Genomic DNA, 12,999 nt, shown 5'->3' with positions numbered 1-12,999 from the left:
TTGTATCGTACACCGTGTAAGTATATAATACGACATTGTTAACAACGTTCATATGAAACCCAGCAAGGTTTTAAACCATTATGAAAACACTAACACTTTAGTTTTAAATTAAAAGCACATGAAAAGTTACAAAATATTTTTCTTTCAAAAAACGCAACGTATGCCTATACTTTTATAATATTATTAACACAATGATATTGCAAAACAGTTGGAAATATCATGAATATGTTTTGCCAACATTTAAACGATTTTGAACATTTTATGAAAACGTTTTATAACCTTTATATATCCGATATTAAAACACGTCTCCTAGTAAATATTACTTATATTATAATGTATTTAACATACGGGCACTTGGTTCACATCTGGAAAGTTATCTGGTAAGTTGGATACTGTGATGTCAATTTCCCGTTCTGGTCCTACCGCTAAAAGCACTTCTTCATCAAGTATTTCAAGTTGCGCGCATTCTCTTGGACCTTGGCGAGAAGGAATTGGATCGTGATGCTGTCAAATCAGAGTGTTGTCAAAAATTAATTGATTATACGATTGTATTTGTATTTTTTTCATGTCAACGGGGATAGAGGTGCAATTATTATTAGTGTTGTTTTTCTTGTGGTGGTGGTAATTGCCACTATTATTGTTTTTTATTTTTATTTATTTTTTATTGGAACATACACTTTTGTGTCTATTACCCTTTTTTAATAACTTCCGAAACATGCGTGTGATCGGACAAATTGTTGTTTATGTGGACACCAAGATATTTATATGAATCACAAGTAGAGATGGTGCTTTCTCCTAACTTCCAGAGCATGGTTTTCCCTGCCTATTGGATTCTTTACCTATGATCATAACATTCGATTTGTCATAATTAAAACCAAGCCGCCAGGTGCGCGAAAAAATGACGAGGCGACATCAAGGATTGTTTGAAGTTCATCTGCATCATTAGCCATTAAGAAAATATCATCTGCCCAAAACAAACACCCTATTTCAATATCGCACACCTAAATTACAATCCTTTAACAGTTTAGAAAACTCATTTATGTAGGCGCAAAATAAAATTGGGGAAAGCACACAGCCCTGTTTCACGCCGTCTTCTATGTTAAAGTCTGTATCAATATCCCCAAAAGTTACCTTGACCTGAACATCAGTGTACATACTATCAATGAGTTTCCATACACTACCTCTTATTCCTAATTTCCAAGCAATGGAGAGAAGACCATCTCTCCATACCGTATCGAACGCCTTCCGGAAATCAAGGAAGGCCAGGAAGGTTGACTTGTTTTCAGCCAATCTCATCGCAGCAATACTCTTTAGTGTGAAGACGTGTTCCTCACACCTGTGATCCTTCCTGAACCTGCCCTGAAAAGATCTTTGACACACCTAATACCTCTATAGTTATTGAGATCTTTCTTGTCGCCTTTCTTACAAATTGGTATAATGATGCCCTTATTTCATTCTTTTAGAATGCTTTTTAATGTGACTAATCTTTTAAATAACACGTGAAGAGATTTTGCTAGGTAATCTCCACCATTCTTAATAAGTTCATTAGGAATCGAATCTAAACCAAGCGACTTATTATTTCTTGCTTCACTAATGGATTCAATCACATCCTCGAGTTCTATGTCAATATTATAGAGAGTTTCATTACCAACTTCATCGTCACTATCATTGTTAAGGTTCTTAAAATAAGTAGCATTACATTTCATGTCATTTGTGAACTCCTCTTGATGCAAGCAGCTATTCTTTCATATTGATGTCGTTGTTATCATACCTGGAACACGACTTACCTCCATGCCTGCTATGAGTGTATTGTCAGTGTCATCAGGACATAGGCTCTTGTCATGAGAGCATACATCGCCATACACACACCACACACAGTCCCAGACACTTCTTGCACAATCTAGACACCTGTTAATAATAAAATAATAATAATAATAATAATAATAATAATAATAATAATAATAATAATAATAATAATAATAATAATAATAATAATAATAATAATAAGGATGAACAAAAAAATTGTTTCAAAAACGAATGCGGAATGCGGGTTTTAAAGATTTTTACTACTACTACTACTACTACTACTACTACTACTACTACTACTACTACTACTACTACTACTACTACTATGACTACTACTACTACTACTACTACTACTACTTCTACCACTACTACTACCACTACATAAGATATAAAAATAACGTTTTGGCTTTAAACTATTCATACCTCTCATGAGTCGCACATTCAAAGAATGTATGATTTGTGTCCACAAATTTAACTCCAGTTTCCGTAGAACGAATGGACAAAACCGTCGTGATATAATCTGTAAATATGGTACACAAAGTGATAACTAATGCTCTTAACATAAATAACGTATTCTAGGTATCATTATCATGATTATTGGCCTATTTTCATAATTATCATATTTACAGCTACTAATAATGAAATTGATTTTACGTGCAAAACGTTTGTTGCCTATAACTCACCTCTTCCATCGGGTATTTCTGGTAAATCATTAGTAGGGGGCGTCATACAAACTAGATCGTTGCCGGATTTTGTTGCCATGGATGATAAGGAATGAGTGTCTCCATAATCAAAGACACACTCGTAGTCTGTACTTGTTGCTAGATCAGGAAGCTGCTCGACCGTCACAGTTATCTGTTTGAAACCAAAGTTGGTGTTTCATAATTCACGTATTGGGAAAAATATTAAAATTTAGAATACCCAAACCTCATTCTTGGCATAATTCTATAAAATGTACTAATAAAACAAGAAAATAAAATGTGTTTCACAGAAACATTGGAAAGAAACTGAAACATAATTTCACACATTCAAATACATGATGCTAAAGCTTTTTTTTATGGTCGTATATTTTTATTTAAAAGTAAAATAATTATAATTATTAGTTCACTTGGCATAAATCTGCAGTAAAAAATAGTTTGTGTCGGTAGATTTATGGCAATTGAACTGTCTGTGAATATCATCACTTTGCATTATGTTCTGATATGAGTGTAGGTCGTCCTGGTCTACTAGGCTGGCCTTCATGAAAAAACGTTGTAAACAGCAATGTTTTAGTCAACCACCAAGTTGATTTTAAATATATTCCAGCGCCCTTCTTGGTTGAGCACTTTACTGTAGATGATTTACCTTACTTGGATTTATTTAGAGGAAAAAAGATATATAATAATCAATATAGTGTTTGGTATTGGGTGTTTTTGGTATACTTACATCTTGTTGTACGGTGTATGGTTGACTGTCGTATGGTTTAACAGAGCTAATTTCCAAACACTGCGCTTCATTGTATGATAACCAACGAGTTGATACATCTGGCAGAAGACAGTCAGTTTTACGCGTACATCTAAAACAAACAAAAAAAACTTTAGGAATAATATTATGAAACACTTATTCGTGATTTACAGCCTCATCCTCCAAATGTTCTTCTTTTTTTTTTAAGAAAAAGGGGATTTTTATACCGTAAAATTCTGGCTACATAATATTTATTTGCAATAAAAGCCTTGCAGATTCATTCGCTTGGCAAAAATATCATCAAATGTGTACGTTCTGGCTTAACAGAACGCAGTTACAACATAGTGGCCTATGGAGCAGTCTAATGCGCATAATCATGCATAGCTCGCAAACGCAAAATCGGAATCAACTGAAATTTTGGGAATGCTTTTTTGTGGATATCTATACTGAAAAATTACATAAAAAGAAGATACTAGAATCACAAAATACTCACTTGAAAGAAATTTGTGATAGTACTATATGCATGTAAAAGATGGGAATACAGTTTCTTCGACTTCTCCAATTTATCAATTTAGATATTAATTTTTCAAACACAATTCAGCCAAAAGTAATTTTTTAGGATTTAAGTATCACATTATTTAGATGCCATATTATTCAAATTTCGATGTGAGCAAATATAGTTGAATATATTATATTGTGCGAATTGCGAATTTTTACTTACGTTCTAGTAAGACTACACCATCCGCAGTATGGATCACCATCTTCCTCCGTAGCACCGATGCAGTCATCACAGGTTGTGTAGTAGCCACAGTTTTCAACGCGCAATTTGAATATCTTTTATTTGTTAAAAATTATCAGAAAAAAGAAAACTGATTAGAATGTATGACTATCGGATGATAAGCAGCGAAATTTTGGCAAAAAGTAATCAATACATTTGGGGATTTATAGTTCACAGGCCTGTGCACACTTTACAGATTTTCACTGACACTTTGGCCCAAGCCACACCTTATTAAACATTCTCATGCATGGACGCAGCTCAATATAGGTGCAGTCTTCTATTCTACCAACATATACCGTAATTTGTTTTCACGAGAACATTGTTGAACCTCACCGAGGCTCGAACTCTCGCACTGAAGAGAGCAATGATTTTTGAAATCCATATTCTGATATCAATTCCTATCACAATCAAAACGGGGTTACAAAGTAGGTTATAGCATGGTTATAGCAAGAATGCATGGCTCAAAATTTGATATGTCAGATGAGGCTCATTTAACCTCGAATCTCTAAACAAATGTCCAATTGTGGAGATTGCCTTGGGTTTTTGTCTATATCTACCATATCTACGTTTTTGACTAATGTCTTCGAAAAGGGAGCATTTCGTTTCTTAACCATAAAACTGTTCAATATGTTACCTTTTTTTCAGTAAGTACTGTCAGATGTTGTGTACCGTCTTCTGTTGTTTTCAGATGATCATCCCTCAGTACAGGGCTACCTAAACTAACTGTCTCGTACACCCTGCTGGTTCCGCCGCCTCTAATACGATACTATTTAGAAAATGTAAAGGATGCAAATATTATGTGTTTTTTCATAACGATGTGTGTGTAGTGTGTGTGGGGTGCATTTGCATTTAAAAATGCACGTACAGACACCCCACACACCACACACACCACACACCCCTATCTGGCTATGTACAAAATAAGATATTTATTGTTTAAACATTATTTTGATCGTTTTAAACCCCACAAAAACAAACAAAAAACAAAAATTCCCGCAAAAACATTATTTCCCAAGTTTATACTAAAATGGTCGTCTAAATCTAAGTACCACATATAAATTATAGGGGTGGCAAAAGTGAATTTCAGCGTGTCACTTGTGTGACTGTAAGGGGTGTCTCAGGGGAGATGTGCCCCCTACTAAGAAGGATTTTTACAAGCGAGGCTTCACGCGACGCGAAGGTAATTCTGGTTGTGTTATATGAATTACTGCCAAAAAATGGAATTTAATGTTGCCGCTGTACTGAAATTTGCTAGTTCGAAAAACACGTTATTTTTCCATCCAATTAAGGAGGCTATGTACTCTCAGACATGCATGTAGTAAAAGTGCCATAACTTTGCAATTATTCACGCAAGACATATAAAAGTATACATTTTTATAAAGGCACGACATCAATGAATCTCAATATAAATACAGATTTGGTGTAAAAACAATAAGTATGATGAAAATCACAAAAAAGTTAATTTTTGTTCGGTACATCATAACAAAAAACACTCTTTCCAAAAATTTTTGTTTTTGTTTTTTCTTAGTCTTGAGGCATCATTCCAAAAACTTTTTTTTTTTATAGTTTTTTGATATTGGCCTTATTTTTTGAGATATTGACCATATAAGGCATTAAAATGATGCCCAGGCTAAAATCGGAAATATACCAAAATATAAAAAAAGCGAGAAAACCGTTTCTTAAGGGATCTAAAAGGAGCGTTTATTGCGTTTCGACAGTATTTTTTGTGGGACATGAGAGCACCTATCGAATTGCATTCTGAATACGAAGCATGTCTTTCTGATATCAAATAATTTTCATTTTTTGAAAATCACAATATAATACAAATTTTATGACAAATTATAAAAATTGGATATTTTTCAAATTTTTGATATATAACAATCCTCGAAGTAAATTATATAAATCTAATGACATATTCTTAAAGTCTATGTAGCAGGGAGGAAAAGCCGACGGTCAATTGAAAATTTTGACCTGTCATATTGAAGATATGGATTTTTTTCCCAAAAAGACCTAAATTTTATTGGTGTTTTGGGAAAAAATCCATATCTTCAATACGAAAGGTCAAAATTTTCAATTGATCGTCGGCTTTTCATCCCACCTACATACACTTTAAGTATAAATCATCAGATTTATAAAGTTTACTTCAAGTACTGTTAAATATCAAAAATATCAATTTTTAATGATTTGCCATAAAATGTGTATTAAATTGCGAATTTCAAAAATCAAAATTATTTGATATCAGAATGACATTCTTCGTATTCAGAATGCAATTCGATATGTCTGATGTGCTCTAATGTCCCACAATAAATACTGTCCAAACGTTCATACCCCAGCCCTTAAGTCGATCATGCTTTTTATGATGAGCATAATTGCTTACCTATATATGCTGTATTTATTGAGTTATCGAGTACCTAAATCGTCATTTTACCGAGAAAATGAACATTGAAATAAAGGCCGTTGAAGTTTAAAGTGGTCACATTTTGCACTTTGATCGAAGCTCACAGGAGAATGCGGCATGAAGTTTGGGCGAAATCTATTCATATCTTGATGTTTAAATCGGGGAAAGAACTTGAGAAAAAAATTCACATTTTATCAGCTAAAACGGAGGCATTTGACCGCTAGGTTTTTGTGAAATCAGTGCTTCCGTGGTGCTTCCATAAGATGCGCCGCGCATGCAGATAAGCGCTGCGTGTGCGTAGCGTATCTGTGCGTTAACAAATTGCGCGACTACAAAACGCGATGCGTTGTTGCGCGCGTGTACCCCGATGGTACTTGTTTGTCTGGGGATGGTACAACGAAGATTTTCTTTCCTTTTAAATTGCGGAAACGAGTGAAATAGTGAAATAAAATCCATAAAATAGAGCAGTTCGAGTTAACAAATCTGGATTTTCTTTCCATGTATTTATAAAAAAAAACATAACAAAGTAAATACATTTCAAAAAAGCTCAATTACGCGAAAGAAACAATGTCTAGAGTACACAGCCACGTTAAACTTTGATCTACTTCTGTTTTTGTGACGTGCAAGTTCGCTGATTTGGTATGATGATTTGAAGGTGTCATAATTTTGTGTGTTAAAACAAAGAAATTAGAGCTCTTCAAACCGGGGAATGTATAATCGCACTGGTTATTATGCATATTAACTTTCACACACAGCAGCGTTTGTGCGTGCTCACGACCAGGCGGCGAGTGGCATGATGGTCGGAGAGAGCCGGCAAAACCGATCAGCCGTATGGTATTTTCCATACACTCGGTTAGTTTTGTGGGTTCATTATTGAACCCCAACGGTTTTAGCTTGTATTTATGTTATTTATTAACATAGGCCTACTTGTTTGTGATAGCTTAAACGTTTTAAAATTTCAAAATAATCACATTCAATTACACGGCTGACATCGGAAGTTTACTGAATTTAGAGAATTCGTGGCGTTTTTGGGTTGTGCGCGCCACCCCTGCCACCGCGGTTCCACCAGTCCTGAATATAGTGGCCATGGTTCATGGTTCTAAGCCATCGTTATTTAAGAAATTTTACCTTCATAAGTTGTCCTGTTGAGGTACCAATGAAAGCAATGGTATGTTCCTCTTCAATGGTAGTAATGATTGATGACACAAGAGTTGATGGCCATTCTATGATTGCAGTTGATTGGATTGGTTCAGTCAGTTTCCCTCGAGCATGGGCGTAGTTCAGAGCATTGCATTTTTGCTGATCAGCAAAGTGCGTCGTGTCGAACATGTTTGGATCTAATCCCTAACGAAAGGTGAAATACGAACACAGATTATTACATGACTTCGTGTACCCTCATAAATTTCCTAATTGAATATTCAATCAAATATCGTTTTTGACTGAATATTCAGTCGAATTATTTGAATTTTCAAACTTTTTAAACAATCAAAAGAAGTGATACTCAATTGTTTAGTGATTGAAATTTAATATAGAAAAATCTTTGTGGTTTTTGAGTCATGATGCAAATGTCGCAGCATTGCATTTTTGATTAAAGGCAAAAACTGTCTAATGCCTAATGTCTAATGCAAGGTGAAACAAATATAGTTTGTTCCGTGCTTAAAGGTAAATTGATCAATTAAGGAAGGGCATAATTCACAGCCGTCTATGTTTGATTCTTAGTCAGTGGGAGTGGTCTAGTTCGTAGACACATTTTTGATTGGACACTCGCAAGATTTCGGGTGCCGTTTATCAGGCCGTAGACGACCCCACGTCATCATGCGTCTTGATAATGCTTTACACGCTTGTAGAGGTGCGCGTATGTATCGCGCTGTATGCGTAGACTAGTGCGGAATACGCGACGCGCTAGCAGTACGCGCAACAGAATACGTGAAAGTTGTAAACAAGTTTCGTTCATTTTATAATGAGGGAGTTTTTATGACGGTAACTTATTTTTTGCTTTAAAAAAAATTGTTTACAGTTATTAAAATAATATTTAACTGACTAAGAATGAGAATAAACGATAGGAATTTTTATTTTGCCTATCCTCTCCTATGATAGACGACAGGCAGGTCAATATTTTTTATCGTAGTGGATACCGGCTACGCCGGCATCCACTACTCAAAATATTGGACCTGCCTGTCGTCTATCACACGGTAGAGGATAGGCAAAATAAAAATTCCTATCGTTTATTCTCTAATCATCAGCAAATTATAATACCTAAAATATTTCAAAGTAAAAGAAACGCCAACATTTTGATAAATATTTTTTGTGTGTGTCTCAACCATGGTTTTTATGGTCCCGTTTATGAAGCTTTTATTTGCAGCAAAATTCTTATTCTCGCTTTCTACCAAAAGTACACAATTGTTTCATTTTGATTCAATATATGAAATTACATTTCATTAGATTTATAAAGTTTGCTCCGAGGACTGTTATGTATCTAAAATATATCATAATACTAATCATGGCGTGTCCGTCCGTCCGTCCGTCTCTCTGTCCGCGCGCTATCGCGTGCGAGTGGCTCGCTAACGCGTGCTTGCGGTGCGTATCGCGTGCGCGCGGTTCGCGGAGTACCGACGGGCGCAGTGTTAATCGTGCAGGTGCATCTCATCGGATCAATAGGCCTATTTTCAACACATATTTCAATAGAGGCCTTGCATGTGACGTATCATCCCGTAAATATGGCGGACTACTCAAATGCATTCAAGGGCGCGCATCACTAATTCAGCGTCCCATATATACGTCCCTGCAATACTTGGCAAAATAAATTTGGTATCAAATTAAAGCTCTGTTTCTCTAGATTCCAAAACTTTTGTCGGCATATATCGATGACCATTGACTTTTTTTCGCTATTTTGCGGTGCAAAAAAATAGCTAAAAATATACTAAACTCACCACTCACATTTCAAAATCGGGGTTTCTCTTAATCCGCCACAGAGAATTGCTTTTGAGATCAATTGTCCAGTTTTTTCTGCATGTTATCATTAAAGACACTTGTCGAATTCATATGAGCCAATATTGAGTGATTTAAAGTGAACATGTCGGTAGATATGGTCGCTACAATCTCATATTCACTATGGACTATATTAGCCGAATTTCGTTGTTACATAAAATGCGGAGTGATTTAGTGTTGCGCCCTCTCAACAAAAGCATGATTGCAATCTACCGTGACAGTTCGTCTCACACACATAACCCTGCACTACGATCAAATATAGGTTGATGACAACATTTGATTGAATGGACTTCTCTCCGCCATAACTACGGTGAAGGACACCGGTTCAAATCCTTTGTTTGGAGCCAATCGATAAAATGATGCAGGGCCTCTATACGGCACACGTGCAGAGGCCTATTAGGCCAAAAAAATAATTGTTTGTTTGTCCTCCACAGCTTTGAAAGAGGACGTGCGGGCGGGCGGATTTTTTTTTCTTCGGATTTGGCGTATTCCTGGACCTTGCTAGAGCTAAATGCTACAATCATTCATGGTGACTTTGGAAACATATATTTTTGTTTGTAAAACATATAAATTCATAACTTGGAAGCAAAACCAGGCTCTTTTCTAACTTTTCTAGTAAAATATAGTTTTTTAATGATTTGCCATAAACGATTTTATTCTATCGCGAATTTTCGGGTATTTGATACCAGAAGGATATTCCTCGTATTCAGAATGCAATTTGATGCGTCTAATGTGCTCTGAGGCCCCACAAAATACTGTGCAAAGGTGTGTGACCGACCCCTTAACGAAGTGAAGAAAAATTTCCATTAAACTGTGATACTTGAATTAACCCTAACGCCCAGAGGGCTTTTTGGCGCCTTGTGAAGGGAATGAAGGAAAGAATAAAGAGAGAAAACAAAATATGTTGCTTGCTCTGGGTGGGATTCGAATCCGACACCCCTAGTATGCCAAGTTCACCGACACTTAGCCACGGGTCTTACACCATAATGCATTGTCCGAATTCAAAGATCATTCATGTAGAAACATTAAATAACATGTTTGTGCTGCGCTTATTTTTGAGGTGATATACTTTTATACTAACCAAATGGACCTCTTTAACATAAATGAGTACCCTCAAATCTCATTGTGAAAAGTTAATCTTGTAGAAACGGCTCAGATAGCCTACTTAGTATTTTTGTTTAGAAACTCTTAAGATGCGCGCTTTGAGCTAAATTATCCGGCAACCGGATACTCGGAAAGTTGCACATCATGCCTATTTGTTGTTTTTAATGATGTGGAAGTCACGGCATCATTATTATGGGAAAAGAGGTTGCTCTGCTGTATATTGAATCGCGTTATATTATACCATGGGCGTCAATCTCGTGTTCCCCCACTTTTCGGCAAAATGACCCATCTTTGGTCTTTTCAACCACTTTTTAACAATTCAGGCCGATTGAATCGAATAAGTCAAGTGGTGTAAAAATATTGGTATTATTCTTGTTATGTTTTTGTTCTTCTTCTTACTAGGATTAATTAATATGAATCGAACAAATTTGTTTTAGAATTTTTTCCTTTTTCTTCCGTTTCTTTGTTTATTCGTCCGTTCTTTTGTTTGTTTTTGTATTTCTTTATTTGTGTTTAAATGTGACCTCGATATTGACAAAAATTGGTTGCTTAATTCTGTATAATCGTTTTACAGTGATAAATTATCACTTACGGTTCCACATTTCTGACCACAAAGGTAAGCTCTCCTGATTCTTGATTCTGTCGTTTGCCAGTGATGATAAATTACTACTTACGGTTGAGCAACGGAGGCCAGAAATGTAAAATGCACCATTTGCGCCATCCCCACTCTCCAAACACGCGGCAATCGCACTCAGGAACTTGAATTCAATGTCGTTTAGTCTAAAGATGCACAATGCGGACCGATTATCTGCCATGAAATCCGTTGGGTCTACACTTTTAGCAAATAATCCGATGAGTACCTGTTCGTTTGTACGGAGACCTAAAGAGCCAGCAAGATCTGAACCAACTGTTGTGAGATGAACAGCTTGAATCAGGTTGTAATTTTCACCGTTATTTGTGCATTCAATTACAACCTCTGTCCTAGAGTCAAGGTTTTCACTGTCATGGCATACGCGGTTAATTTTGGACAAAACATTTGTGTACGTGATACCCGGGCTACCTCTATCAAAATGTTGATTTGTAACGAAGTATGTGAATCCATTAAAATCAAACACGTCCTTAAAATCAACTTGGAAATATTTGGAAGAAAGTGTTAATGTATTATCTCTTGGTGTACTCAGTATAGACTCCTCGGAAAGTCTTCGACGACTAAAAAATGTGATATATTGAATTGGATCCGTAGCTCCGACATAGAGCATCTCTCCAACCCCATTGCTAGTCCTGTCAGGTGCAGGTGCAATGGTGTATACTGTGCTAAGATTGCCTGGTGCTGCCACTTGTTGATCAATGAGCATGGAGACCTCAATATTGCTTGGATCTCGGGTCTGACATTTTCCAACATTATAATTCCCACATGTGATGAGTTTTTCATTGTCAGTACCATAGTGAATAATGAGAAGTTTGTTATGATTAACACAGTCTTCTCTATCTATATCATCCGTACATTCGATGAACGTTGGCACGTTTTTAATTTCCTGATAAGAAGGATTTAAATGTACTAACTTATTAGAAGCACCTAGATACACATCCCCTGTTGTCTTATGGATGACGAAATGGTTGAATTTCGGATCACACAGGGGACAATCAGGTGGTACCGAGTAGGAAGCGAGTTCATATGCTGATAGTCCGGCATCGAGACTGACGGTGGTTTGGAAAGTCACAAATAGAAGAATTGAAAGTGGGATTAAGTTGAGCGGTAACATCTTGTCACATTGAAGCGTATATTATGCGTTCACTCTATTTTGCAAAACACAACATATAATCTCGCCATGTATGGTATCGAAAAGCTGTAAAAATATTTATTCCAACACCTGTGCCTCTACATTTTCTCTGGGTAACACCTTATTTTCAGTATCTTCTTCAACCAATGATGCGTTGTGTAATGTGCACCAAGGTATTATCTTACTAAAATAACGAGGACAGTTTCATGTAACAATTCATATCTTTTGTTAGCCTTTAATTAAAAGACAATACCGCTTATCATTCGTGTCATTATTGTTAAGAATACTTATTATTTTACCTATGTAAAGATTGGAATAGTCTAAACACGGAAGTTGTGTGAGACGGAAGTATTCATGAGAATTACAACACTAAATCAATAACAATAAGTTTACGACACATGTGAAATAAACACAGGAGTACCTATCTCGTAAACATAAAATATCAATATAGACTGGTTCTATTTTGGAAATAATGTGCTTATTTAAGCATCAAGCGGTAAGTTCGCGTACAAGTTGGCAACCAAATTATGTTGGCTAATTCGGTTATGCTGAATTCAAATATTACGGTCTGCCAAATTGTATTGGAGACTGAAGGAGAAGAAGGGACTGTTTGCCAACATAAACCAAAAATGAAATTTGTCATCTAAGATTCACATGACCACAACCAAATCTTGCAACAAAAGAAAGAATTGCTCTTTACAATA

At 35.9% G+C, this 12,999-nt stretch overlaps 1 protein-coding gene across 1 annotated transcript in view; it reads right to left on the bottom strand.

The window, feature by feature from the left end:
* The window catches only part of LOC140147241 (plexin-B-like), a 32,848-nt gene extending 20,479 nt beyond the window's left edge, over positions 1-12,369 (bottom strand). Inside the window, exons 1-10 of the mRNA XM_072169021.1 lie at positions 11,189-12,369; positions 7,551-7,766; positions 4,662-4,793; positions 3,971-4,083; positions 3,232-3,361; positions 2,490-2,661; positions 2,230-2,326; positions 1,788-1,908; positions 1,132-1,359; positions 349-504 (exon numbers count right to left, since the gene is read on the bottom strand). Coding sequence (XP_072025122.1) covers positions 349-504; positions 1,132-1,359; positions 1,788-1,908; positions 2,230-2,326; positions 2,490-2,661; positions 3,232-3,361; positions 3,971-4,083; positions 4,662-4,793; positions 7,551-7,766; positions 11,189-12,277 — 2,454 coding nt within the window. The 5' untranslated portion in view covers positions 12,278-12,369. The remainder of the gene's footprint in view (positions 1-348; positions 505-1,131; positions 1,360-1,787; positions 1,909-2,229; positions 2,327-2,489; positions 2,662-3,231; positions 3,362-3,970; positions 4,084-4,661; positions 4,794-7,550; positions 7,767-11,188) is intronic.
* Between the last annotated feature and the right edge of the window lie 630 nt (positions 12,370-12,999).

Source organism: Amphiura filiformis, chromosome 3 (assembly GCF_039555335.1).
Source record: "Amphiura filiformis chromosome 3, Afil_fr2py, whole genome shotgun sequence".
Classification (NCBI taxonomy): Eukaryota; Metazoa; Echinodermata; class Ophiuroidea; order Amphilepidida; family Amphiuridae; genus Amphiura; species Amphiura filiformis.
This window is presented reverse-complemented; position numbering and strand designations above follow the sequence as displayed.